At 32.9% G+C, this 25,844-nt stretch overlaps 1 protein-coding gene across 2 annotated transcripts; it reads left to right on the forward strand.

Moving 5' to 3' along the window:
- The first annotated feature begins 2,284 nt into the window (after positions 1-2,284).
- On the forward strand, positions 2,285-25,760 carry LOC143225193 (BOS complex subunit TMEM147). 2 transcript variants are annotated; one of them, XM_076454175.1, is made up of 6 exons: positions 2,291-2,527; positions 11,217-11,355; positions 20,882-20,902; positions 21,486-21,707; positions 22,646-22,767; positions 24,525-25,760. In XM_076454175.1, exons 1-6 carry the CDS (start codon positions 2,451-2,453, stop codon positions 24,652-24,654), a joined length of 711 nt encoding a protein of 236 aa, XP_076310290.1. In that variant the 5' UTR covers positions 2,291-2,450; the 3' UTR covers positions 24,655-25,760. The 2 variants fall into 2 exon arrangements, with proteins under 2 accessions (XP_076310291.1, XP_076310290.1); XM_076454176.1 differs by lacking the exon at positions 20,882-20,902 and having other exon boundaries at positions 2,285-2,527.
- The last annotated feature ends 84 nt before the right edge of the window (positions 25,761-25,844 follow it).

Raw genomic sequence — 25,844 nt, forward strand, 5'->3', positions numbered from 1 at the left:
TTTTATAGCAAAGCCACATCGAACTAACTGCTGAGTCCACCGAGGGGAAACGAACTCCTGATTTTAGCATTGTAAATCCATAGACTTACCGCTGTACTAGTGAGAGATCGGCCCACACTGTATCAGCATTTAATCCGTTAAAGAAGCTGCATTCACTCTTCACATTATAGGCTGTGTCAAACTGCGAATTGACTGGAACGTTCGGAAGAACATATATACGTTAACGAGGAAAATTACTTGATCACTGAATCAGTGCTCTATTTGTTCAATCAGTATCTATATTTTTTTCTTTCCTGCTTTCTCTGAGAGTCGCTTACTCACACCACTTATTTTCTTGAAATATTGGTAGTACCATAGGAAATTGAAGAAATTATATTCTTGTATCCCAGGATCCCTTTCACCAGTTCTCTTCCAAGTAAACTCATAATGGTTTCAAAATCAATACTTGTTAGAACAGATTTTTCTTTTACTTCACTGTAGTCACTCATACAGTAGATCGAAATTGACAAATCACTCGCACTGACTGATAACATCTGACAATTCATAAACCATTACTGAGTGATATTTGTTATTTAATTCAGAGGCATAAGAATCATTCAGAACTTTTGTAATGCAGGTCATCAGGTTGCAAGCTGTAGCTTTGTTTAAATATTTTGAACAATCTCTCTGATTTTCCAAACATTAGTTCAGAGGGTCATCTTGTAGCATAGGATGATGAAAAATGAGATGTTTATACCTGGTAGTTTTGATATCTTCTTTTGCTAAGAAGTAGACATTTCACATTTCATATAAATGCAGTCTTTGCTTTCCTGTTGTAATTATATTTCTGTGTTAACAGTTGAACAAGCGAAGTATGAACCAATATTTTAAGTCATTCTTCACGAAGCTTATGCACTACTGAGTATGAATATGTTACTCGGAGTGAGAGTGCTTGTTGAGTTTACTAGCATTACCAGTTGCTTATGAAAGTTGGTAAATGTAGTTATTTTGGAATATAGTTGTATGTTGTTCATAAAATTAAATTATTTTTCAAAATTTATCGCAATGATTACGTTACGCTTCTCCAAGGGTCATATTAAAAAAATCCATTCATAGTTCTCGTCCAATTTATTCTGGTATTTAATTAACAGAAGTCTATGAAGAGGGTGAGAAATGCAGAAGCATGGACTGACGAATCAGCACCACTGGTTCCATGACTCGACTGTTAAATTCAGTTTTAGCCAGAGATTCAGCGTTAACACTACTTACTACACAGTAACTGTTGTCTAGGTTCCTTTGTAACAAACTGTAGAATTGAGTTCTGCAACATACTTTATCATGAAAAAACTTCATATTACAAAGTTTAAGCACAGCGTTAGATAACACACAAAGCAACCAAATAACGTGAAAATACTACTCTATCAATACTTTTCACAAACGCAAGAAATGCTTTTCTAGAAGCAACCAGACATTTAGTTGTGTCTATATACTTAGAAAACTTTTAAGAATTTGTGGTACTAAGTCTACAAGTTTCTAAATTTACTTCTGGATTCTTCAACACGTATCTCCCCTTTTTTTTCGTTTCAAGAAGTCACCATAGGCCCGGCATGGCCTAGCGCGTAAGGCGTGCGACTCGTAATCCGAGGGACGCGGGTTCGCGCCCGCGTCGCGCTAAACATGCTCGCCCTTTCAGCCGTGGGGGTGTATAATGTGACGGTCAATCCCACTATTCGTTGGTAAAGAGTAGCCCAAGAGTTGGCGGTGGGTGGTGATGACTATGCCTTCCCTCTAGTCTTACACTGCTAAATTAGGGACGGCTAGCACAGATAGCCCTCGAGTAGCTTTGTGCGAAATTTCCAAACAAACAAAAAACAAGTCACCATAATTGCATTATTAAGTTTGTATAGTCGTTAGGTCCAAATTTTCGATGAAATAATAGTAAATCTTAACTCGTGTATGACGACTCTTTTATTATTATCGTCTCTTTGTAAAAAAAAAAAAAAAAAAGAAACACGATAGAATCCTAAGTATGAGCCGCTACGCCGCGGCTTAAAATTACGTCTGTAAGAAAGAAAAAATAGTTAAAATATTTGAGAGGCAAACATTCTTGCTTTGGGGAACTTCCCTTATACACTTTTGAACTTAAAATGGATTTCATATCATAAGAAATATTCCTCAAAAATAAATATACTTAGCCACACATTATTCTCTCATCAGTTGGTATTAATTATAGTTTATTTTTCATTATAAGGTTAGATATTTGTTTTTTCTTAGCTTTAAAAAATAATATATAATATCTATATACGTGTGTGTGTATATATATATATATCAAAACATGTGGTCTTGCTATGGGCTGTGTGATTTACTCTCAGTTTGATGGTTGCAGTTTAGACTAACGTCGGGGTTTCTTAACAATTTAAAATTCGTTTTTTCATTTTGTTTATAATTTTCATAAACGTATTGAAAAAAAAATGACTCTGTTTCATTTTGGAAACTGTGTTGCCCTTGCTTACGTACCGTATTTCCTCACTTACAAGTTTTCCGGACTGTAAGTTACATAATTAAACCTAACACTACTTGTATTATTACTACTAGCATTGTGAGTAATTTATTATAGGGCTGTCTATAGATAATATAAAGTTAGGCTGTAGCAGTTTTAGTGTTGTTTTGCATTTTTCACTATACCTTTAAATTGTATTTTTAATGCTAGACCTTGGAGAAATAAGTTTTTATTTATATTCTTTGCTCATTAACATTGTACAGTACTACTCAGTAGTATGCATGAAATGAAGACAATGTGTTTTATAATACACTATTAGTTATTTTGTATAAACATGTTGACAGATTTTAGTAATTGTATGTGATAAACAGAAACAAAACTCTTCCTTTCAAAAACTAAAAATAGTAAAAGAATATTCACCTGTATTAGTCTATGAATTACATATTACTTACATGAACTTGATGAAATGATAGGCTAGTTATTCACTGCACTAAACATTAGCATGAATCATGACAATGTGCAATGTTGACTGTACTACTACCACTTTGTTTATTAACACACATATATGCATCAAAAGATAGTATTAATAGAAAAATCTAGGTTCCCAGTGCTGCTAGTACTAGTACTAGTACTTTGCTATCTGTAATAATAAATGTAATTTTAAATGTAAAGTAAGTAAAGCATTAAAATTAGACATAACGTATAACAGACCATGTATTCTTAAATTTTAAAAACAGTTCTTGCATATAAGGTGTAGTTAGGGCTCAGTCTATCCCAGAGTATGCATTAGCTTCCCCTGCACCTTCATACCCAATGGAAAGTGTTTAGTTAAACTTAAATCTGGTTCACCTCCTAGATAATATAGTATATGTACCCTCATGATGTAGAGATTAGTTCCCTTACTAGGAAGAAGCTGGTGTTGCCCTGGTTGTATATCCACTGTTGAAAAAAAAACCCATGCTTGATATTTTGTTTGAAAGTCAATCAGAGAAGATGCCATTTCAGATCTATTGTTAACTTTTACTAGGATTGTGGTAACATGGGCTTAAGATGAGGAACAGTTAAGAGATTAAAATTAATTTTGATTTTTATAAAGCTAATTTTAAAGCCCTAAACAAGATTTATCATTTGTGAATTTGGATTAAAAGCAGACACTTGCTACACTCTCTGGAAAACTTAAATCCACAGCTAGCCACAAACTAGATATTGACATTAAGTGAGTAAGGGTACTGATATTCTATTTATAAAGCAATGTTAACCCAGGAAAGGAAGAAAGTGGATTGTTAGTGCAAAGTGCTTATGTATGGTACTTGTTGTAAATGTGATATATATATATATATATATATGACATAAAATATAGATTATTAGCTAATATGTTATGATATGCTAATTGGTATGACATAAAGAAAAATTAGTTTAATGAACTTTTGAATGTAAGACACTAAAACATTTTGTCATGTAGTAAAGGATACTAGTAAAGTTACTTGCTTTTATCAAGTCCTTGTAGTTATTAATTTCTTTATCTAACCTACCTTTTCCCATATCATTAACACCTACATGCACTACAAAAACTACATCTCTGCTAGTCAGTCCCCTTTATTGTTTCTCCTGTCAGTTATATCCTCCACCCTGGATAGCATAATCTGATTCTTTTCTTCCTATTTACTCCACATACTACTCTATTCACATGTTTTGTCCAGGAATCACCTTTAACTATAACCTTCTTATTATCTACATCCTTTTCTGACCTTTATTTTCCTTCTGTCTAATAATTCTTCATATGAAGAAGCCAAAGGCTGAAATTTTAGCCCTAATATTACTTTTTCCAATTACTTGAAAGTCATTGTCAGTTTGTATCCCTTGCATGTAAATGCATAACATTGCATAAACTAACAGACTAATAAAAATACAATTAACTTAAATTACTGGTACTAATTACTTCAATAAGCAATTCATTAAAATTATGTTTTACTGGATTGTCTCCTGACAACTAGTGAAATTATTTTCTAATTATTAGTTTTTGATTATTCCAACTGCCTAAATAATCAAAGCATTGCGACTAAAATTGTTTACCATACCTTTGCTATGGTGAAACATATTAAGGCTACCTGCTATTGACAATAATTTTGAACTGCTGGCAAGAAGGAAGACAAATGACTGGCAGCCCCCATCACCAGTCTGTTACTTTTTTGTTGATGGTGATAGCAGTGAACTGCTAACTAGAAGGAGAGCAACAGAAAAAAATTAAAGGCTGAACCATTTCATAGTCTTTAACAAAATGCTGACCTTTAGTATTCTTTATGGATCCAATTCCAGTTATAACATAGAGGATGCTGATAAAGAGGAAGATTGTTAAAAAGTTAAGCTGCTATACTGTTGTAGATTTTTGAAAGTTATTTAATATTGTTATTATAATTTGTAGTTAAATAACACAATAATAAATAGATATAAAAATTTTGGTAAGTTAAAGTAAGATGGTCAGAGTTTTTAAGTTTAGTGATGTAAATTTTACTGCATCCTTTAAATACTTAATACATGTAATGGTACTTTATGCTTAGGTATCTTTAAACTTACTAATAAATCATAAAAAAGATAAGTATATTATTTTAGTAAATAATGTAAACTAAAAACTAGTTTATTGTTGGTGTTTGAATAATTAATTGATGCAGTTGTTGCTTATAGGTAATCATTTTTAGTTAAACATATGTAATATCAATGTACATCAGAATGGCTGGTATGGGTACTAACACTTTAACTGATAAGCAGAGTTCTGCTTATCAATAAAAGTGTTAATATCCATATCAGCCATCTTGAGATACACTTTCAATTGAAGTGGGTTTCTTGTCATCAGAAAGTTTGGGATACCTGTCCTGATTATTTTGTTAAGGTGTTACATAATGTTCCATCCAGGTTGTAAACATTAAATACGCGTGCACACACACACACACACACACACACACACACACACACAGTGTGGATTCCTGCATGTGGTGAGGGTACCTCTCAGAGAAGGGTTTGTTCTTGCAGTTTACCTCCTCTGAGATCAAAACATCCACCCACATGTTTAACATGCATGATGACCAGAAGGGGAGCAGAGGATTCTAGTGGTTGAAGGGTCCAACCCTAGCACACCACTTTGGCCTTGAATTCTTGTAGATGGGTAGCCCTCCAGGGTCAATTGGCCTGTCCACTTGGGTTAGGGTCAACCAAGTATCAGTGTTGGATGTTCTTAACAGGTGTTGTGGACATTGTATCTGATATTGGTCTTTGGGTATAGTGATCATGAAACTTTGATGTTGCTGAAGTGTCCTTGTTTGACACTGTAGTGCATCCATGGTGGGTGGGGCCAGTGGATACCGAAACATTCTTTTTTTATTATGGATCCTCCTAATTAAATTAAAAAAAATATAGTGAAAATACAGATGATTGGTAAATGACCACATCTTGTAGGTTCTAAACAGCAATCTTTAACTTCTTCAACACCTGTACTTCATTTTCTGATATTACATTCTTGATCAGACAAATCTTTATGGCAAATGTCTCCTTTTTTTTTTTTTGTTATTCAGAAGGGACAAGAGGGACTTGCTGACTACCCTAAGTCAGTCAAAAAGCTTCGTTGTGGTGACATATTAGTGGAAACATCCACTCCTAAACACACTGAATTTCTCTTGCAATAGAAGGCCATGGGGGATATACTTATTGAGGTTTCTTCCCATCATACCTTAAATTCGTCCTGATAGTTGAGATGGATTTGAAGAACATCCCGAGACAGAGATCCTTGTTGGTTTCTCCACCCAAGGAGTTTCTGCAGTGAGGCATATCTCCCCTTGCAAAGATAGAATTATGATGCCAATCGGTGTTCTAATTTTGACATTTACATCACCACGTCCACCTGCCACCATCAAGGAAGGTTATTTTAATTGCAAGGTATGGCCATGTATTCTGAACCCTCTCAGATATTTCCAATATCAGCAGCTTGGTCACTCAAAGACGTCATGTCATGGTTCCTTGACCTGTTATCGTTGTGTTGGCAAGGGCTATGATGCCAGTGAGTGTGAAATAGACCATCATTGCATTAATTTTAGTGGTTCTCACCCATCTTACTTTTCTTCATGCCCTAGGTGGGTGAAAGAAAAAGAGGTACATCATTTAAAAATGATTCACAGAATTTTGTGCCCCGAGACTTGAAAGTTACTTTCCACCACTTCATTTTGGATGTGTGCTGCTGCACTTCATTCCACTGCTACAGTGGAAGTACAGATGGATCTCTCTGTGCCTCTGAAAGAATCATTCTCAAATCATGTTAAAAGTCTTTTGACCTCCATGGTAGGGAAGGTTAATGAATGAATGTCAGTGCCCATCTCTGTCCCTACCATTTATTTCAGCAGACCCCCCAGATCCACTTCTGTTGGTTCCAGGTATGGGAATTTTCTTAGGTTGATCTTCTTCTCTGGCCTTGAGATGCAGAACGATCATTTGTTCATGTCTCCAGTTGTTGGAATCTTCTAATAACAGAGACCTGCCCAATCAACCCAGGGCAGAATCCATGAAGTTTGATAGGCCTCTCTCAAATAAAGAAAAAAAGAAGTGGTCAAAAACAGAAGGGTTCTCCACTCAATTTGTCTACATGTAAATAAAAATGGCCACTTTGATGGAATGGAACTGTTGAGGTTTATGTTCTAATCTAGATGACATCAAAGCACTGATTTATTCTTATCATGTATTTCTAAAACCTGCCAATACAGTTTTTGTTTGTACAGAAGTGACAGGTTGTGTGATGGACGAGTGCATGTAGGGATATAGGGTCGATCACCATGTGCCCACCATGTCTTTGCCACTCGACACACCCTAGGAGGTCATAGCCATCTGTGTTTGTTCTTTCTACATGTCTCCTGGAAAGATCTATGATTGGTTAGAGTTGCTGTCTCTCTTTTTAATCCTGAAGGACTTTAATGGATGTAATCCCCTTTGGGGAGGTGCTGATATTGATGGGAGGGGTCACTCTATAGAGCATATGTTCTCAGATCACAATCTTTCTTTCTTCAATACTGGTTCTTATACTTATTTTCATGCATTTTGTAAATCTTTTACTGCTATTGATCTCTGAATTTGTCCCTTTCACTATTTTCCCACTTTTCATGGAGGGTTGACTTTAACCCATGGGGCAGTAATAATTTTTCTGTCATTTTGAAAGAGACTGGCTGTGGTTGATAACACCTGCCCTGCATGCCTCTATGGAAGCTGGATCAATCCAACTGGCCTTCTTTCACTTCTCTTTCAAAACTTGATCCTGCCATTGTCTGAAAGCATTGATAGATGACTGTGTGGCAGCAGTGACTGACTATTAACCAGGCAGCTGCTCAATGTACTCCTTATTCTTAAAACCTTGACAAGTTTTCCACTGTATCCTTGTCCATAGTGGAATCCTGCCTGCTACATGGCACAGAAGGCTCAAAAACAGGCCTGGGATAGTTTTAATAGGTTTCCCACACTTTCGAACTGCATCGCTTTTCAGAGGGACTGTGGATGTGCTTGGCAGGTAAGACATCAAAGCTAGAAGGAATTTTGGATTAAATTCACAACCAGCAACTTTTCCACCATACCAGTTCCAAAGTTGTATTGGACAAGATTTGGAAGATCAGTGGACAGTATAATTCTGTCCCCATTTGGATCTTGCTTTCTGATGGCCGGGAAGTAGCTGATGTCTGGAGCAGTAAAAGCTTTTACTGGATATCTAGCACTCTTGTTTCATTCTCCACCTTCTTAGCTATCAAGAATTGGGCAGAGAGATTGCCTCTTTCCTTTTGGGCTGATCATTGCTATGACTGTAATCACCTCTTTATATTGGTGGAACTCAAACTGGCTCTTCAATGGTTGGACGTGATATTATACACAACAAGATGTTGAGCCATCTCTCTCTTGCTATTCTTCCACTTGTTTTTAACCAGATCTGGCAGGATAATGTTTTTTCTGATTCATGGTTCCAGGCTATTGTCCTTCCTTTCTCTAAGCCTGGGAAGGATCCCAAGATTCCTTCAAATTACTATCCACCTGGTTTGATAAGCTGTCTCTGTAAGACCTTAGAGAGGATGATTAATGCTGATCTTGTTTCATTCATGAAATTAATCAACCTCCTCTTGCCCACCCAGTGTGGGTTCTGATGACAGTATTCCACCATGGACCACCAGATTCTACTTGAAATGTCGAACAGAGGGACTAGATCTTGTGTCAGTATTCTTTAACCTTGAGAAGGCTTATGATACCATGTAGAGGTATAGCAATTTGTAAAACATCCACTTATATAGTTGCAGGGCCATTTGCCCATTTTTGTTAAAAAAATTTATTGGGCAGGTGATTCTGAGTTCTTATGGGTTACAAACTTTCCCATTCTTTCCTACAGCAACTTGGAGTCTTTCAGGCCTGTGTCTTGAGTATCACATTTTTCAGTATAAAGATGAATGCCATTACTGCACAACTCCTCCTTACTGTTGCAAATGGGCTCTATGTTGATGACTTTCACAATCTTGTGACACTTGTCAAACATGAGGTTTATTGATCAGCAGCTACAGACTGCTCTCAATCATTTACTGAAGTGGGTCATCACAAACGGTTTTAACTTCTGTCTCTCTAAAACTATTTGCATGCATTTTTGCTGCCAATGGTGTATTCATCCTGATCCTGAACTCTATGTTGGTAAAGTTGTGCTTCCTGTGGCCTCTGAGGCAAAGTTTTTGGGGCTTATCTTTCAACGTAAGCTGATCTTTATATCACACATCAAGCAGCTTTGAGTCAAGTGTACAAGAGCACTGAACATCCTCCTTGTCCTCTCTTCTACCACCTGGGGAGAGGATCGATGCTCTGTGCTAAATATATATCATGCTCTTATTTATCAAAACTGGACTATGGATCTCTATCTAGCCTCTGGCTCTGCCAGGACTTTGGCCTTGAAGATGCTGGACCCCCTTCATCATCAGGGACATCGGCTCTGCACTGGGGCTTTCTGCACTTCCCCAGTCCAGAGTTTGTACACAGAGTCCCATGAACCTCTTTTACACTTCTGCCATTTGGAACTGTCTTTGCTGTATGCTTTAGAACTTTGATCCTTACCACATCATCCCACCTGGGGCTATGTTTTCTTGCTTCAGTAGGACATGCTTTTTCAGAACAGAAGATCTGCTATTGTTCCTTTAGTCCTTCATATCCAGACACAGTTGGATGAATTGGATCTGTCCTTGGATGACATTGCTGTATCCACTGGTCAGCCCATCCCACCATGGCTTATTACCATCCCTGAATGTGACCTTTCTTTGAATTATCTGAGAAAAGCAGATATTCCTGATTGGAAGTACCTTTTATTTGCTGACCATCTTTTGAACCATCCTTCCATTTCCATTTATATGGATTGTTAGAAATCAGGTGACTCTGTAGGTCCTGTCGTGGTTTGGTCATTGTGCACAGAATTCCCTCTACAATTTCTGTGTTCACTGCCAAATTGTATGCCATTCCTGTTATTCGGGAACACAAAGAAGCTAAGCAGTACTCAAATTGTACCATTTATAATGACTCTCTTAGTTCTCTACTGGCCCTGGAATAGCTTCACGTTAGTTCTCACCATGTTCTTGCTGATATTCAAAACCGACTGGCCCATTTCTCTTTAACATCTACTTCTATCCAGTTCTTCTGGATACTAGGCCACATTGTTATTTGTGGGAACGAGCTTGCTGACTCCACAACTAAGCCTGTCTATTCTGGTGCTATTACTGCTGTGCTTGTCCCATACACGGAGTGTAGTCCTGTATTCAAGGCTTGGCTTTGTGCCTGTTGGCAATTGACTTGGAGTGAGCAATGAGAAAGCAAGGTTTTTCAAATAAAACCTTCTGTTGGACTTTGGTTGTCTTGCTTTCAAAGGATTGGAAAGAACTTGTCCTGACAAGACTATTGTGCATTGGTCACAGTTTTCTTTTATTTGGGATTGATGCACCAGCGTGACACTCGGGTCACAATAGTTCACATTTTACTGTCATGCTGTTGTTACGACTTTCAATGATGGCACAATTTTAGACTTGTTTTGCCCGTAGATTTACCCTTAATGTTGTACAGTGTCATTGGTGATGGTGACAGTATCCATCTTACAAACGTTTTTAGTTTTTTAAGGGCCATTGGCCTTTCGAAAGCTTTTACATATTTAATTAAAAAAATTATACATTATTTTAACATGATTCTTTTTTACAAATTTTAATAACTTTTAATGTTTTTAGTGGTTGTTTGATGCAGATAGCCTAGTTGCTTTGGTCCATAAAATGCTAAACTAACAACCAACCCTGCACATTTGTGTGTGTACACACACACACACACACACACACACACACACACACACACACACACAGTATTCACTTTTAGTCAAATTATTGGAACAATGGAAGACTATTAACTTCCTGTAAAAGGCACACAGGGCTACCAGAATATATGGTTCAACAAACCTGTATTGTTTGGTGAAGATTAAACAGTTCTAACTTTTTGGAAAAGTGTATTAGAACAACCATTTATTTGATTTAGGGTTGTAAAAGGTAAGAATTTGATAGGCAGCAGGCTTCCTGCTAAAATTATTTTAATACTTCTGGAACTTATGGTTAACAATTGTGATTTGATAAATATATATGCTTATTAATAGTGAAACTCTGGTATTGAGAACTCTGCAACAGTATATGTAACTGAAGATTATTTTTCAATATTTTAGATCAGAATATGGAGCATTTTGGAAGTGTGTTCAGGCAGGAATGATGTACCTTCTTACTCAGTTATGTAAAATGTTAGTTTTGGCAACATTTTTCCCAACCAGTGATATCAGTGGAGTTGGTAATATTGATGTTATAGGGGTATGTATGTATCTTTTCATTTATTTTTCTTCAAACATGAAAAAAGCTATGTAAATAGTATGCTGTTTATGGTGAATACCATGCAGGCTTAACTTTCAGAACTAATATTTTATATTCATCATGATTTTATAACAGATCTGTGGAACAGTCTTAAAGAATTTTCATCAATCATTTATTCAGTTTAAAAAATTTAACTTGTTTACTTGCTGAGAGAACTTTCTGCATTGGGAAACATTGAACACCTTTTGGTTGTCTAATAAGCTGTATGATTTAAAAATATATATTAATTGATATGGAATATCTTATTAGATAATATAACCATAATTTTGTAACTTGTCTGAAGATATTCATGGTAGAATGTATAATTAAAACACAAAACTTGTTAACTATTAAAAGACTGAAGATCAAGATGTTATTATAAACCTATATAGAGATAGTTGAACAGCCATTGTATTAAAGTGTCTCACATAAACTTCATATTGTGTTAAGATTCCATATTCATTTATGTTGGAATTTAGATGTAACACAGATTACTAAAACATAAGTATACAGGCAAGAGAAAATGCAGTACAACAAAGACTAAGTAAAGTGATTAATTGTGATATTGAAAGAAAAGGCAAAGAAAACTAAATATCAGGCCTAGAAAAGGTTGACAAAATTTGATATTTGAAATTGGTTTGGTTGTGGTAATTAGGCTTATTTTTTGTACGGGTTTAAGTGATGACAGAACTATTGTATATGAAATGTTGAATTTTCTTGTGTAAATTTGAAACTCAATTTTCAGTGGCTGAAAAAGAATCATTGTCATAAATTTGTCAGAATAATATAGTATATTATCTGGTTCATTTCAAGCTGGCTTTATTTTTCTTATTTCAGAAAATAAATCATATTTACATTGAATTTTATCACCATGGGTAAAATTGATATGTGTGTAATTTTCTTATATGAGTACAAGCTTGTTTACAATGTGTGAAAGCAACTTGTAATATAAATCATGCATTTGGTGATGGCATAGCTAATGAGTGCACAGTACAGTGTTTGTTTAGATTTTGCTCTGATGACACAAGCCTTGAAAATGAGCCTTGGGGTTGCCTTCGCACATTCGTTGATGATGAAGAATTGAAAGTCTTAGTTGAATTAGATACATGCCAAACCACGAGGGAAGGTGTCAAAAACTTAATATTCATTATTCAATAGTTTTCCGACATCATGAAGCAATTGGAAAGGTGAAAAGGCTCAATAAATGGGTGCCTCACAAACTGACTGAAAACTATCAAATAATACAAGTTACAATTTGTTCCTCACTCCTTATTCTCCACAAAAATGACCTGTTTCTCCATAGAATTGTCACTTGTGATGAAAAATGTATTCTTTATGACAATCAGCAATGATCCAAACAGTGGCTTGACTATGAAGAAGTACCAAAACTAGCTCTTCATCCTGAGTTTAAGAATGAATAATGGATCACACAGTTGCACGTGGTGACAACTACCAAGCACTGACCATAAGTTTCTTAGGGTGAACTTGAAATTATGCATCAAAATTTGTCATGAAAACATCAAACAATAGTCAATCACAGTGGATCCATATTGCTTTATAACAATGCTCAACCTAATGCCTCATGCATTATTGTATAAATTCCAAATGAACTTCAGTATAAAATTTTACCTCATCCACCATATTCATCAGATTTTTCCTCTACAGATTGTCTTTTTGTTTTTTAAATGTTTGGACAATTTTTAAAGAAAAAAGTTTGCCAACCAAAATAGCAATTGAAAGTGCCTTTTAAAGGCTTCATTATATCAAAGGCTGTCCAATTCTTTAAAGATAGCATATGTAAACTTGCAACTAACTGGCAGAAGGGTATTGGATGTAAAGGAGCTTATTTTAATTAAATAAATTAAACAACAAAAAGATGTACTTGTTTCATATATTTTCCTTTAAAAATCCAACATTTTATATGCAACAGCCTGATGTTTCCAGTAATGAAATAGATATTTTAATGGCCTTTTATTGTGAGACTATGCATAAATTTGAAAAATAACAGTTACCAACATAACATGGAGACAACAAGGGATCTTTGAAGTATGGACCTACATACCTAGCTAACAGAATAGTGAAATTTAAACCTACAGTTAATTTTTCAGTATAAACTCTGGTAAGCAATTGGCCTCCACTTTTAGTGATGGTTGCTCACTCCATAAGCTAATTAACCTGTTAGAAATATAAAACTATTTTAATGGGAGTCTGTATATAACCTGTGTTATTCCAAATATTAAATTGTAAGCTTATCCTATTATCTTTAGAATACAGTAGTGTTTCTCAGCAGGGTTAATAAGATCAGAATCTTGGCAAATGAGAATGATGTGGTAAATGGAAGGGTGAATGAGTATTATCAGTTATAGAACAAATTGAAAGGGTAAAAAAGTAATTAATTATTGTAGTTTAATAAATACATACATTTTTTGGTTATCTTATATTTTATTCATTCTGTTTGTAGTTTGATATATATTTGTCATTAATAAAGAATGTTGTATTTTAACTTTGCACTGTTTTGTCTTTTTTCAAACTTGGGTGAATGAGTTGTTGTGAAAAACTTCTGGGGGTGAATGATATTAGAGAAGGTAGAGAAAAACTAGAATATAGTACAAAAAATCAGAATTGTTCATTAAATGAGTCTCCCAGATAATCTAGTAAAATTCAATGTAATCACTTCTTACCTTTCTTTTTTCTAAGTTAAGTGTGCAATCTACAAAGATATTTGCACTATAGCATGAAATGGAGACCCTATAACCTGAGGTCCACCTTTCAAAAGCACTCAGGTTATAGAGTTTTTATTTTATTGTTATCAAGACTTCTTGGACCTATGTGCTTTTAGAACATCATGAATACACTATAGCATGCTGTCTACACAGATACTATCATCGTCACCATTTTAATTTTCATTTATTTGCGATTGGTGCCATTTATTATAAATAATAATTTTAAACTAATAAAGTACAAAATACCATTACATAACATTTTTGGGCAAATATAATAAGAATGGAATAAATTCCAACAATCAAAATCAACACAGTTATAACATAAATTTAAGGTACTGTTTTTGAACACACACAATTTACTAAATTATCATTATTTGCTGAAGAAAAATGTGGATAGATTTAAATTATTTAGCAAGAAATTGTTTTAGTGAATTATTAAAATGATGACAATAGTATCTGTGTAGAATGTGGACTGTAATATGAATTATCTTTGTAGACCACATTCTATTGTAGCACCAGGATTTTCACTTAATTCTAAAATTTAATCCTTCCATTTTAGAATCATCCAAATAATCTTTCTTTAAACTTTTGCAATAAAATATCCTTTTCTAAGATAAGTCCAAACTGTACATAATATATTGAGTGAGGAATAACTGATGTTTGTTTAAATTTATGTTTTTTCCTACTTACCTCTTTACTTGGAACAGGCTTTCCATTTTACCTATAAAATCTACCAAAGGTTGTATTTTGAAAGCAGTCTTATTTTTTTGATAGTGACAAGCAAACGTATATTTTCCACCAATCTGAACCATATGCATAATACCTATAGAAAAGTTTTATAAACTGATATGAGTGGTTTGTATAGGCTAAATTGGTTGTTTGCCAAACACTTCATATAAAATTTTGTATTTTTTTAACATTGAACTTATAAAAACTTAAGAGTATTTTCATGTTTCAACATATTTTTTTGCTTAAAACCTGATTGAAAGGAATAATACAGCCAATGTGATTGTAAATACATCCAAGAATCTAATGGCATGAGTGATTTATCTACTATTATGCCAAAATATTTTTTTAAATTCAAACTATTTCGTGGGTTCCCATCTACGTTAAAAAAGGAAAAGGAGAACTTATTTTCACTCGTTATTGCAGGATGTTCTTGGACTATTCCATCTATGATACTACCAAATTAAATTGCATAATTTTAGCTGGCCAGGTAAATATCAGCCAGTTAAAACAACAGCAACGTACTATGAAGGGAAAGTACCATGAAAGTCATACTAGCTCAATTCTAAATCATTTCAATATAAAGGACCAGTTTTGACAACATTAAGTAACTTTCTAACTGAGAGTCATAACACCTGCCTTATAGGATTGGAGTGGCACACTAGAAGGAAGTATCTAGAGATAAGATCTAGAAAAGAGTCTGAAGGAAAGAAGAGACTTTAGCCAAACTTGCAGAAGATTTGGAAATGCTTGCCAAATTATTAACCTTAACAGACAAGAATATTAAAATTAGACTGAAGCAAAGTTGGTATACATCTTTATAGAAAGTCTTGCAAGTAAAGTTGTAGGTAAACAGCTAAAAGCACTATCACAAAATTACATTGCGATTGCTAGTGAAAAGTATTGGAACATCAGTTCTCTGGATGATGTCTAGAAGACTTAGAGAGATTAGGCAGACAACTAGATTCTCAGATTGGACGAAAGAAACCACAAGAAAATGTGTTTTAAAGTGGAACTTGAAATATTGCCAGGAACTGCAGACAAAGATGTATAGGGAGTGATTTCTCCCAAAGGATACTGGAAAGAGGGAACTGTTACATATGTAAGAACCCTGGTCATTTCATCAGAGAAGCCCGGCATGGCCAGGTGGGTTAAGGCATTCGACTCGTAGTCTAAGGGTCACGGGTTCGAATCCCTGTCACACCAAACATGCTTGCCCTTTCAGCCATGGTGGCATTATAATGTGATGGTCAATCCCACTATTCATTGGTAAAAGAGTAGCCCAAGAGTTGGCGGTTGGTGGTGATGACTAGCTGCTTTTCCTCTAGTCTTATACTGCTAAATTAGGGATGGCTAGTGCAGATAGCCCTCAATTAGCTTTGTGCAAAATTCAAAACAAACAAACATTTCAGCAGAGACTGATGAAGTAACAGCTGTTAATACCCCTGGGATGAGTTTTCAAGCCCAACCAGATTGAAGAAACATCAAAAAGTTAACCAGACACGAGAAAGAGGAATTAGCTGGATGCGTAATAATAACTCATCTGAGGTAAGAAGTTCATTATTTAAAAAAAAAAAGTTCATGTGTATACAGGTTTATTTATGATAAACTTTGCAATATGTTGATCAGCACTAGTTTTACAGTTACAATAGTTCAACCCAATTTGGTAATAAAAGGCAGCAAATTGCCTCTTGAGATGATAAAATGCAAACAGCTAGTGAACATAAAGTTTCAGCCAGGGAAAAGCTAGAAGTAACCTTTACTGTAGGAAACTTCTCTGTACCTTGTGGTATGTTGTTCATTGACATTATGAAAGAGTAAATATTGAGAATGTGGAGATGTGGATATAAAGTCAAATTAGATTCAAATAATTTGTTACATGACATTTACTACCATAGAGTGCAGTAATTGCACCATCAAATAAAGAGGAATACTTAAACCAAGAATTATTAACAATAATCCTTCATCTAGTAACTAGGGCAAAGTGGAACCAACTACTCTGTTCTGTTAATGGTTGAATAAACTGTTATGGATATGACGAATAAAAATGTCGTACAAGACTTTTCTTAGGAAAGATGTAAACTGGCTTTTGATAAAAAACGTTGGTTACGTTGTGAAGTTAGATGTAAAGAACATTGGTAGCAGTTGAGAGAGTGAGAAACCAGTCACCTTTTGGTCAGTCCATAAAGGACTTGGAGATTACAACACTCATAAGTTATTAGAAAATTGTTAGAGTGAGTGGCCACCTTTCTGGTGCACCTGGTGGGGGAGTACAGCACCCTCTATTATTATTATGAAACGGTGGAATCCTATATTAAAATAAAAAGTGTTTGTGACTAGAAAAGGAATAAAATAACTTGTTCACTGTAGGTTGAGAAAGGAATATGAAAGAAATGTTTAAGCAAAAAGACTGGTAAGTGTGAGAGAGAGCAAATAAACAGAAAGAGCTGAAGAAATAAAGTAATATGCAACCAGTAATAAACAAAAAATACTTCTAAATATATGTGTCATTGACTATAATAATAAACAGAATTTTTTTCATGTTTGCATTAGTATGAGTCAAATTCTGAGAGAAATAAGTACAACCTAAATAAGGTTGGATGGATAAGAAGAGAAAGCAAAACATGAAGGTAGCAGGATCATAACAAAGTTGTTACAAAATTTACAAGCTGTGATGTGAATGATGATGAAACTTAATTTTGTGGTGGTGATATGGTATGCCTGAAGAGTTCTTGTCCTATGAGGTTGAGTAGGCATTCAGAAAGGCCATACACTCTGCGGAAAAGAAATCCATGCCATGGACTATATAATCTAAAAAGATTTGGCAGTCGAAGTCAAAATTCATCAGTGTGATAATCTGTGGAAGTGTATTGGTGAAAGAATGACCAACTGGGTAATTTCAATGAAGAATTTCTAATAAAATGTCAGACTACTGTGGAACCTAAGAGAATCAGCAAGGATGGAGCTGTGATATATATTGATATATCTATTCAACAAACATAACTTAGACTACATAATGAATCAACTCATTTTAAAATATATAACTTTTAATAGAGAAGTAATTGTGTTTTTTTACTCTTATGAAAAATAAAATTTGAAACCCACTTGTTACTTTTTAGGAAATCATTGGTTCTTATTTTAAACATCTATTAAGTATTGGCCTCTAATATTGCTGATAGCAACTCATTCTATAAGTCACTTGCCTCTCTAGAAAAATCAGTTTGTATCACCTGGAGCCTAGCTTGTATTTTCCAACCATTAAACTTGTGTTTTCTTATTACAGTATCTTAAAATAATATAGTACAAAGAAATTGGAAGCCTTAATGTATAATCTGTCAGTCTCATGGATAATTTTGTAAACTTAGATAACATCATCTCTTACCCTTCTTTTTTTTTTTTAACAGAAAGTAAGTTGATATTGTCAGTGCCCTTTTATAAATAAGAAGACCAAAATTGTACATCTTAGCCCAAGTAAGGCCTAAATTAGTTTTATTTTTGTATTAAAATTGTTCAAGAGACTTCACAATACAGGAAGGGAGTAGTGTTATAAGCTATATTTTTAATGTTATAATTGAGATGTTAACCAGAGGAACATTATTTCCTTGGATTTATGATCAGTATGTCTGTAAATACACCCTAAGATTCTATTTGCTTTACTACTAACCTTAGAACAAATATTTGAGAGAAATATACACTATTTTGTACTACTTGTACAAGTCTTTATATTGTTCTTTAGAATTAATAAGTTCTCACTTCAGGGGGTTACAATAAAGAAACAAAGTCGAGCAGTATGAAGTTCTCTAAGAGAATTGTTGCAGTATGTAACTTTTATTTGAAGTTTTTGCATGTTTATGGACTTCTTACATTTGGTTTATAAGGATGTTGCATTTACTTGAACATCTGCATGTAAATTTATAAAAAAAATCCTTCAGAAAAGATACTTTGTACATATGTTATTGAAAGGTGAAATAGCTGTTCTGTAAATTGTAACAAGCAGTGTCTCATCAGTTCATGTGGTTGTTATCAGAGAATTTCCTACACCACTTCACACTCTTTTGCATGAAAATTGATAAATAACTGGGAAAGTACTTTCTAAATGGGTGATCAGTTCAGTTTTTAACAAGTGCATTTTTTGTAATTTACTGAGGTATAGAATAAAATAAAACATTATAGCTACTTGTGTTAGAAATAAAATATCTATCAGTTTATATGCCATTCATTGTTTACAGGCTCAGAATTACAGATAGCAATAAAAATTACATTTTTTATGTCAAGGCAACTAGTAATTTATATTGCAACTAAATAACATTTGAAACTGTCATATACTAATGAATGAACAAAAATAAATGTTTTGGTAAAACTATTTTCCAGCATGCATTTAATATTATTTTCATTCTGCTAACTATGTATTTTCTAACCTAACACATTGTATTGCTATTTGAGTTGAAAGTACAAGTAAAGTTTAACATCTTTTATGTAACATTGGTTTCTGTATTGAGCAATGAAATAAAAATATTCAGGAAGGGTTTTCTTTCCCTATTTGTAGTTGATATGGTATATGACATATACAAGACTTGCTTTGCTCCAAGAAATTTATCTTCTGAGGATTATTTTTTTTTTGCATTTTTTATCTGAATTGATAACTTTTATTAACTAGATCTACCTTCTGAATTCAGCATGATGTTTCAGACTGTAAGTACAAGTCTTTACCTGCTCAAATTTGGAATATAATACTGAAGGAAAGTCCAGCCTATAGAGAGAATTTATGAAACATGCAATCATAAAAAGTGTAAAATGACATATAGGGTGAAGGTAAATTAAAACATTGTAGAAAGTACCTTTAGAAAAGAGCATATAGAAAGGATGCCCTATGATATCATTGGTTTAGTTCATGTTTAGGCTGCATGAATAAATGTCTTGTTATCTGTTGTATTATTAAAAATGAAAGGAGTTCATACATAATTGAAATTTATTCTTCACTCTTGATCACAAAAACTCTCTTCAGTTTCTTATTTTCCATTGTTATGTAGTGTTAATAATTTGATGTTGATGCTAGTTAGTAAAGTGACTTAGGATTGTAGATGTCTTCATGTAAGGCTGATTTTGTCAGATATAGTAACAGACAACAGTAACAGATATTTGGATTACCCAAGGTACACACACCAGGTATTCTCAGGGTTCTAGCTGTGATGGGTGGATATGCCCAGGATTTGTTCTGCCCATCCATCACTCCTATGCAGTGTGATTATTGCTGCCTGGCACTAAATATCACTGAGAAAAGTTTCAACATAAGCATGACAAATTTTTTTGTCAATACCACAGTACAGTTAACTTCACAAACTTAGAAACAGACTTTTCCTGAAAAGTTAGAAAGCAAATAATCTTTGTACTAAAATACTCTTCAAGAAACATTTTCAGGAAAATAAAAACCTGCTTGCAAAACTGAACAAATGACCCATGCCACACTAATTCACTTGTACTTGGCATGGCACATCAGACAATATCCTTCACAGTAGATACCATCCAAAGCCTATTTATTTTCTTTCCAGTGAAAGTTTATGTGGTATGTAAAAATATATTCAAAATTTTACAAACATCTAAAATATAAAATTATTTCAATGTGTTTTTTACAACAATTTAAAAAAAACTATTGTGATTAATTTGTATCAATCACCTGCTGTTAATGTTAGATTAGTCAGAAAAATAAAACTCAGCCTAGAGTAACACGTATCTCTGCTCTTTTTTTTTTTACATTCATTATTCACTTTATAACATGTTTACCTAGTTACTGCTCATGTGTAGTGTCTTATCTGATCCCCTCTTCCATCTAATTTTGTATTGGTAGAACTGTTACGAACACTTTCTTTTTAGTATTCGTACCTTTATATATTTTTATTGCACTTTTAACATTTATTATGCTAAAAAAAAAACCCAACACAAACAAGTTTTTATTTCACCCATCTCATGAACACTATTACAGCAAGTGCTCATATATTCAAATAATTTTTTCTTCTCTTTAATGCATATCCAAAATCAAGGCTCCCATAAGGCTGGACATGGTAAGCAAATATATGTTTTATAGAAAGAAGTACAAAAAATAAGTGATATAATGAAATTTGTTTAAAAAATCTGCACATTTAAAATAGAGTGTCAAGCTTCACTTGAAATTTTGTTTCTGCATATGTTAGGCTGAAACTTGTGAAGGTTGGGATTTTTTGGCTTATCTGGCAACTGGAGTCAAAATAACTTGTGTGAAATGAAACCTAAAGAAATTATATAAAGTAACATGCATGCAGTAAAATTACAAAGTGAAGCCATAATATTTAATTAAAATGTACTTAATAAACAGTAAGATATTTTTTATAAGATCAGTGAATAAGTGCCTACGAATAATAAGAACAAGTATCACCCACAACGAAAAGTCATCTATATTTCAAGGTGTTTCTTTTTTGTTAAATATCTACATACATTTCATATAATTTTTTCTTTAGCAGGAAAGATTTTTATATAAAAAGTTTACATTTTGCTTTACAAGCCTTAAGAATTTTTTTTTATATAGTTTCTTTACTGGTCTAAAGTTTTGCTCATGCATAAACTTCAAGTTTCTATTGTCAGAGAGGAAACAATTCTTTTTGTTTCTAGGAGTTCATGAAATCTACAGTGGATCTGGCAGATTTATTGGGCTTGCATTTTGTTATGACAAAGATAGCTGGAAAAGGTGAGACTAAGTTCCTTGTTGCAGGACTGGGCTGGGCTACAGCTGAACTTGCTGTTACCAGGTTTCTTCCCCTTTGGGTTGGAGCTCGAGGTATTGAGTTTGACTGGAAGTATCTTCAGATGAGTTTTGACTCTAACATCAGTTTGGTAAAGAAAATCATTTTATATTGTTCTCTTGCAAATATATTTAACAATAGTATTGTGCATGAAAACCAATATTAATGATTTTGAAAATTTAAAGAATACAATCCCTTCTCCAATAATGTTGTTAATGTAAATTTCAAATTTAATAAAATATTTCATTTGTTAATTTACTTGGTTATCATTGATTTTTTAAAGGTTTTTTTTGGAGATTCTTACATGTATCTGAACTGTTTTTATAAATTGTCAAAAAGGTATAGTAGCTCTTTAGCATGTCATACATTTAGAATCTTGTTTTATATCATGATGTAGAGGTTGGCTGTAGTTGTAAAAGCTGTCTACTGAAATTTTTAAATATAATTTTTGCACCAATGATATCATTTGTTTTAGAGCACATATATGTTGATTAATTTTATAGTTTAATATTTTTTTATTTCCTTCATCTTACTTGAAATAATATTAAATGTTTAAACCTGATTATTACCTGTTTGATATGAAATGCATGTTTTACTAATGTGTTCAAACATGTGCATATAATGGCCCAAGTATTTAAGGTACTAATCCAGATTTGTTTCTGCATATGTTAAGCTGAAACTTATGAAGATTGGAATTACACGAGATAGATTTTTGGCTTATCTGGCAACTAAGTCAAAGTGTACGAGATGAAACCTAAAACTTCTATGTAATAAAAGATGCATGCAGTTACAAGTAAAATTACTAAGTGAAGCTGTAATAGTTTGTAATGAGGAAAGCATAATTTTTCTTGAATAATATTTTATCAAGTATTTCTGCAGTTACTTGGACATTTTTCACACATTTTCAAGTTAACCAAAAACCATCATAGATTTCAAATTATTAGAGTAGCTTTTTTTTTTTTTTATAACATTTTGGTGAATTTTTTAAGCACTCCTTCATTGCCATGAACATGTTAATATATATTACAGGTACATCATATTGCAACAGCAACATTGGTCTGGTTGTGGACTCGCCATGATTTACGTAAAACTCATCTTCCTGTTGTCACTTTGCTTCTTGCACTAAGCTGTTACAGACCACTTATTGTTGAGTAAGCACATTGTTTAATTTCGGAAATTTTCTGTTGTACAATTTAAAATAATCTTTGAAATGTAAAATGTCATTTGATTAATGCTTTCATTATGAGCTTGGTTTTATGTACACGAGTTTGTCTACACGTTTGTACACATTAAGTATTTGCACTATATCTTCTATATATACACTATAAAGAATGTGTATCTTCATACAGTTTGGTAGTTTTAGTAAAGATAAGTAATTTGTGTATAAAAAATTCAGATTTATTAATGTAATTTCTTTTTACTTTTTATTTTTCTTTTGTTTGTGAAAATAAGAGTTTGTTCTGTTATTAGTGTAAGTGCAAAGTTATTTCATGTTATGATTAAAAAAATATTCTTTGTCCCCATAATTTCAAATGTTATTTGCATAATCTCTGAAACCTAAATACATTTTAAATGTTTATTTTTTCTACGATGTGAGGTCTATCACTTGACTAACCTTGTTAATTATCATAAAAGTTAAGAAATAAGTATAAATTATGCTTTTTTTCATGCTACAACGACTACATATTATAACACAAAATTTCAAATGTTTAGTCTAAGTCTCATAATGCTATATATTTACATATATATATTTTTTTTATTATATTAACCTTCCAGTCATGCCTAGTTAATATTACATAACTTGCAATGATGTGACTCACATGCACTCATGTTATGTATCCAGTAATATAAAACTGACCTTTAGTCTTCCCTGTGTTCTAGTTGATTAGTATTTTGTAATGTACAGTCACATTTCATTTATTATACATGTATACAGATTTTTACTATTTAGAAATAAAGTATTAACCTTATTTTGCTTGAAACATAAAACAATAAATCAAGAAGTAAAGCAAACAATTATCTCTTTTTGATCTGATCTTTGTACTTAGTTGTTGCTAGACATAGGTTAAGTCTTAAAATTTTACACATCAGGATATAAAACTAATTTTTTAAGTTTCATATACACAGTTGAATAACCAACAAATCATATATAGCTGCACTGATAGAATTCCACTATAATTTATTAAGCTTAGTAACTTGATGTATTTAGATTTAAAAAACTTGAAGTAGACTAAGATGTACTTTACCTCATTGAAATTTTGGATCAAAAGACATTGGTGGTCCCTTCAAAGATTAAAATGGTTGAGAAAAAACCACACTGGGGACATTCTTAATCTGTTGAACTGTTATTCGTGTCGTATGTTGAAGTAAATGTATGTAAGAGACTGTTTCCAAAAATGAAAAGGTTTGAACAGTCACTGTGTTTGATTCAGTACATATCTCAGCAAAATAAAAAAGATCGAAGTTCTTATATTATCAAGCTAGAATATAAAATTAGTAGTTTGAGTTCCTAATCTGTACAAAACTATAGAGTTAGTATTTTGAAATCACAAACATCTAATTTTAAACAGTGCTGCCTTTAAATTGCCTTATGTTCTTTTAACATGGACTTTTATATTAAGAAATTTACTCATATATAATAAAGTTTGAATTGTAATCTTCAATTTGTTTCCAGTCTTATTGACATAAAATTTTGAATGCAAGTCAGCAAATGTGATATGGCCTTTGGTCCATTGCAAAAGGGTTAATAATAATGACTGTATGTAGGATAGAAAACCAATAACTTTGAATAGAACATTTAGATGATGACTAAACACAGATTTACAATAATTGAGTATGGAATAACTGCTCCCTATTCCTGAGAGAGAAATTAATTAGAAACAATTTAAAGTAGGTGTTTATTTTTTAGGTTGTTTGTGCACACATTTGGAGTTGGCTCTTGGATTATTCTACTCATCAAAGCATCTGGAGCAGTGGCAATGGGCTTGATTGCATTACATATTTACCTCAGTTTAGCACAGTCTCTCAATTCTTACTGAGCATTAACCTTAGTAAGCTATAGTGGTAATAAAATATTATAGATTTGTTGTTTCATATTACAGCCAGTAACTCATCTTATTTATGAGTGGAAGAAGTGGTTTAGTAAAAGAAACATAAATTAGACCATTAACACAGTAACCCTCCATAAATGAAAAGTATAAAAGGTGAGGATGAAGAGATTTAATACCTTTTGTTTATAATAATGTAAATTTAACATGGTTTTCGTGTTTTTTTTTCATGAAAATAAATTTCTTTAAGCTTTAACAGTGCTCATCCCTACTTGATGGAATTTTGTTTTTGAGAACTTTGTATTAGAGGAATAAATGCATCTGGGTAAAAAACCTTTTCCTTATTTAAGTTGACATGAATGTTTTAAAACGAAGATTAGTGAAATATCTTTACTCAAATCAATCATTTCTTTAACAGTTATTTGCTCTAGAGATGTGTAGTTGTATTTGATTATTTTATAAAATATAAAGAAATGTGATACACAAGCTCACTCTAGGATGAAGATGAGATTGTGTTGATATAGTTCTTCCATTTTATGAACAAGCTGAGACAATTTTTAGTTTTGCCTTAAATAATCATGGTGGGAAATTAAAATATTAGTAAGAATGTAGTTAATGCTTATTTTAATTAGTTTATTTTGTACTTTGAAACACTATATACATATATATATAACTTACCAACAACTTTGAAAATTCAGATAATCTTCACCAGCCTAACAGTCTTCAAGGTGCAATTTTTTTTACATGAAATGTATAATGAAAATAGTTTAAGGAAAATTATTATAGCTAATTAATATACTGATCTACAAGGTTTAGATTCTATGTAATATGAAATTCCATACAGTGATTTTATTCTCACATTACTAAAGTAAAATTGGATACTTACTAATTTTCATAAAGCACATCATTTATTGCTAAAACAAATATTTCTTAGTTTGATATGTTTGTAAATGTATTCATTTACGGCACTGAATATGTTTTGATAAAATCTAATTTTTCTCAAAATAATCTACAGTGAAAAAATATACCATGTATTGGATTTCTTGTACATTATGGGATGAGCAAACAGAGCAATCAATAAAATTGATACAAGTAGATCTAGGTGTATAATCACTTATGCTATACCAAATGGGTTAACTATTTTCAAGTCACTAATCTTACTAAATAAAAATAACCTGTTA

This window comes from Tachypleus tridentatus, chromosome 9 (genome assembly GCF_004210375.1).
Source record: "Tachypleus tridentatus isolate NWPU-2018 chromosome 9, ASM421037v1, whole genome shotgun sequence".
NCBI lineage: Eukaryota > Metazoa > Arthropoda > Merostomata > Xiphosura > Limulidae > Tachypleus > Tachypleus tridentatus.

Coding starts and splice junctions, on each gene's coding strand:
- LOC143225193 (XM_076454175.1), top strand. CDS start 2,451: ATGACTCTGTTTCATTTTGGAAACTGTGTTGCCCTTGCTTACGTACCG. Junction 11,356..20,881: donor GTAATATTGATGTTATAGGG/GTATGTATGTAT, acceptor TCCAAAATCAAG/GCTCCCATAAGGCTGGACAT. Junction 22,768..24,524: donor TACAGACCACTTATTGTTGA/GTAAGCACATTG, acceptor TTTATTTTTTAG/GTTGTTTGTGCACACATTTG.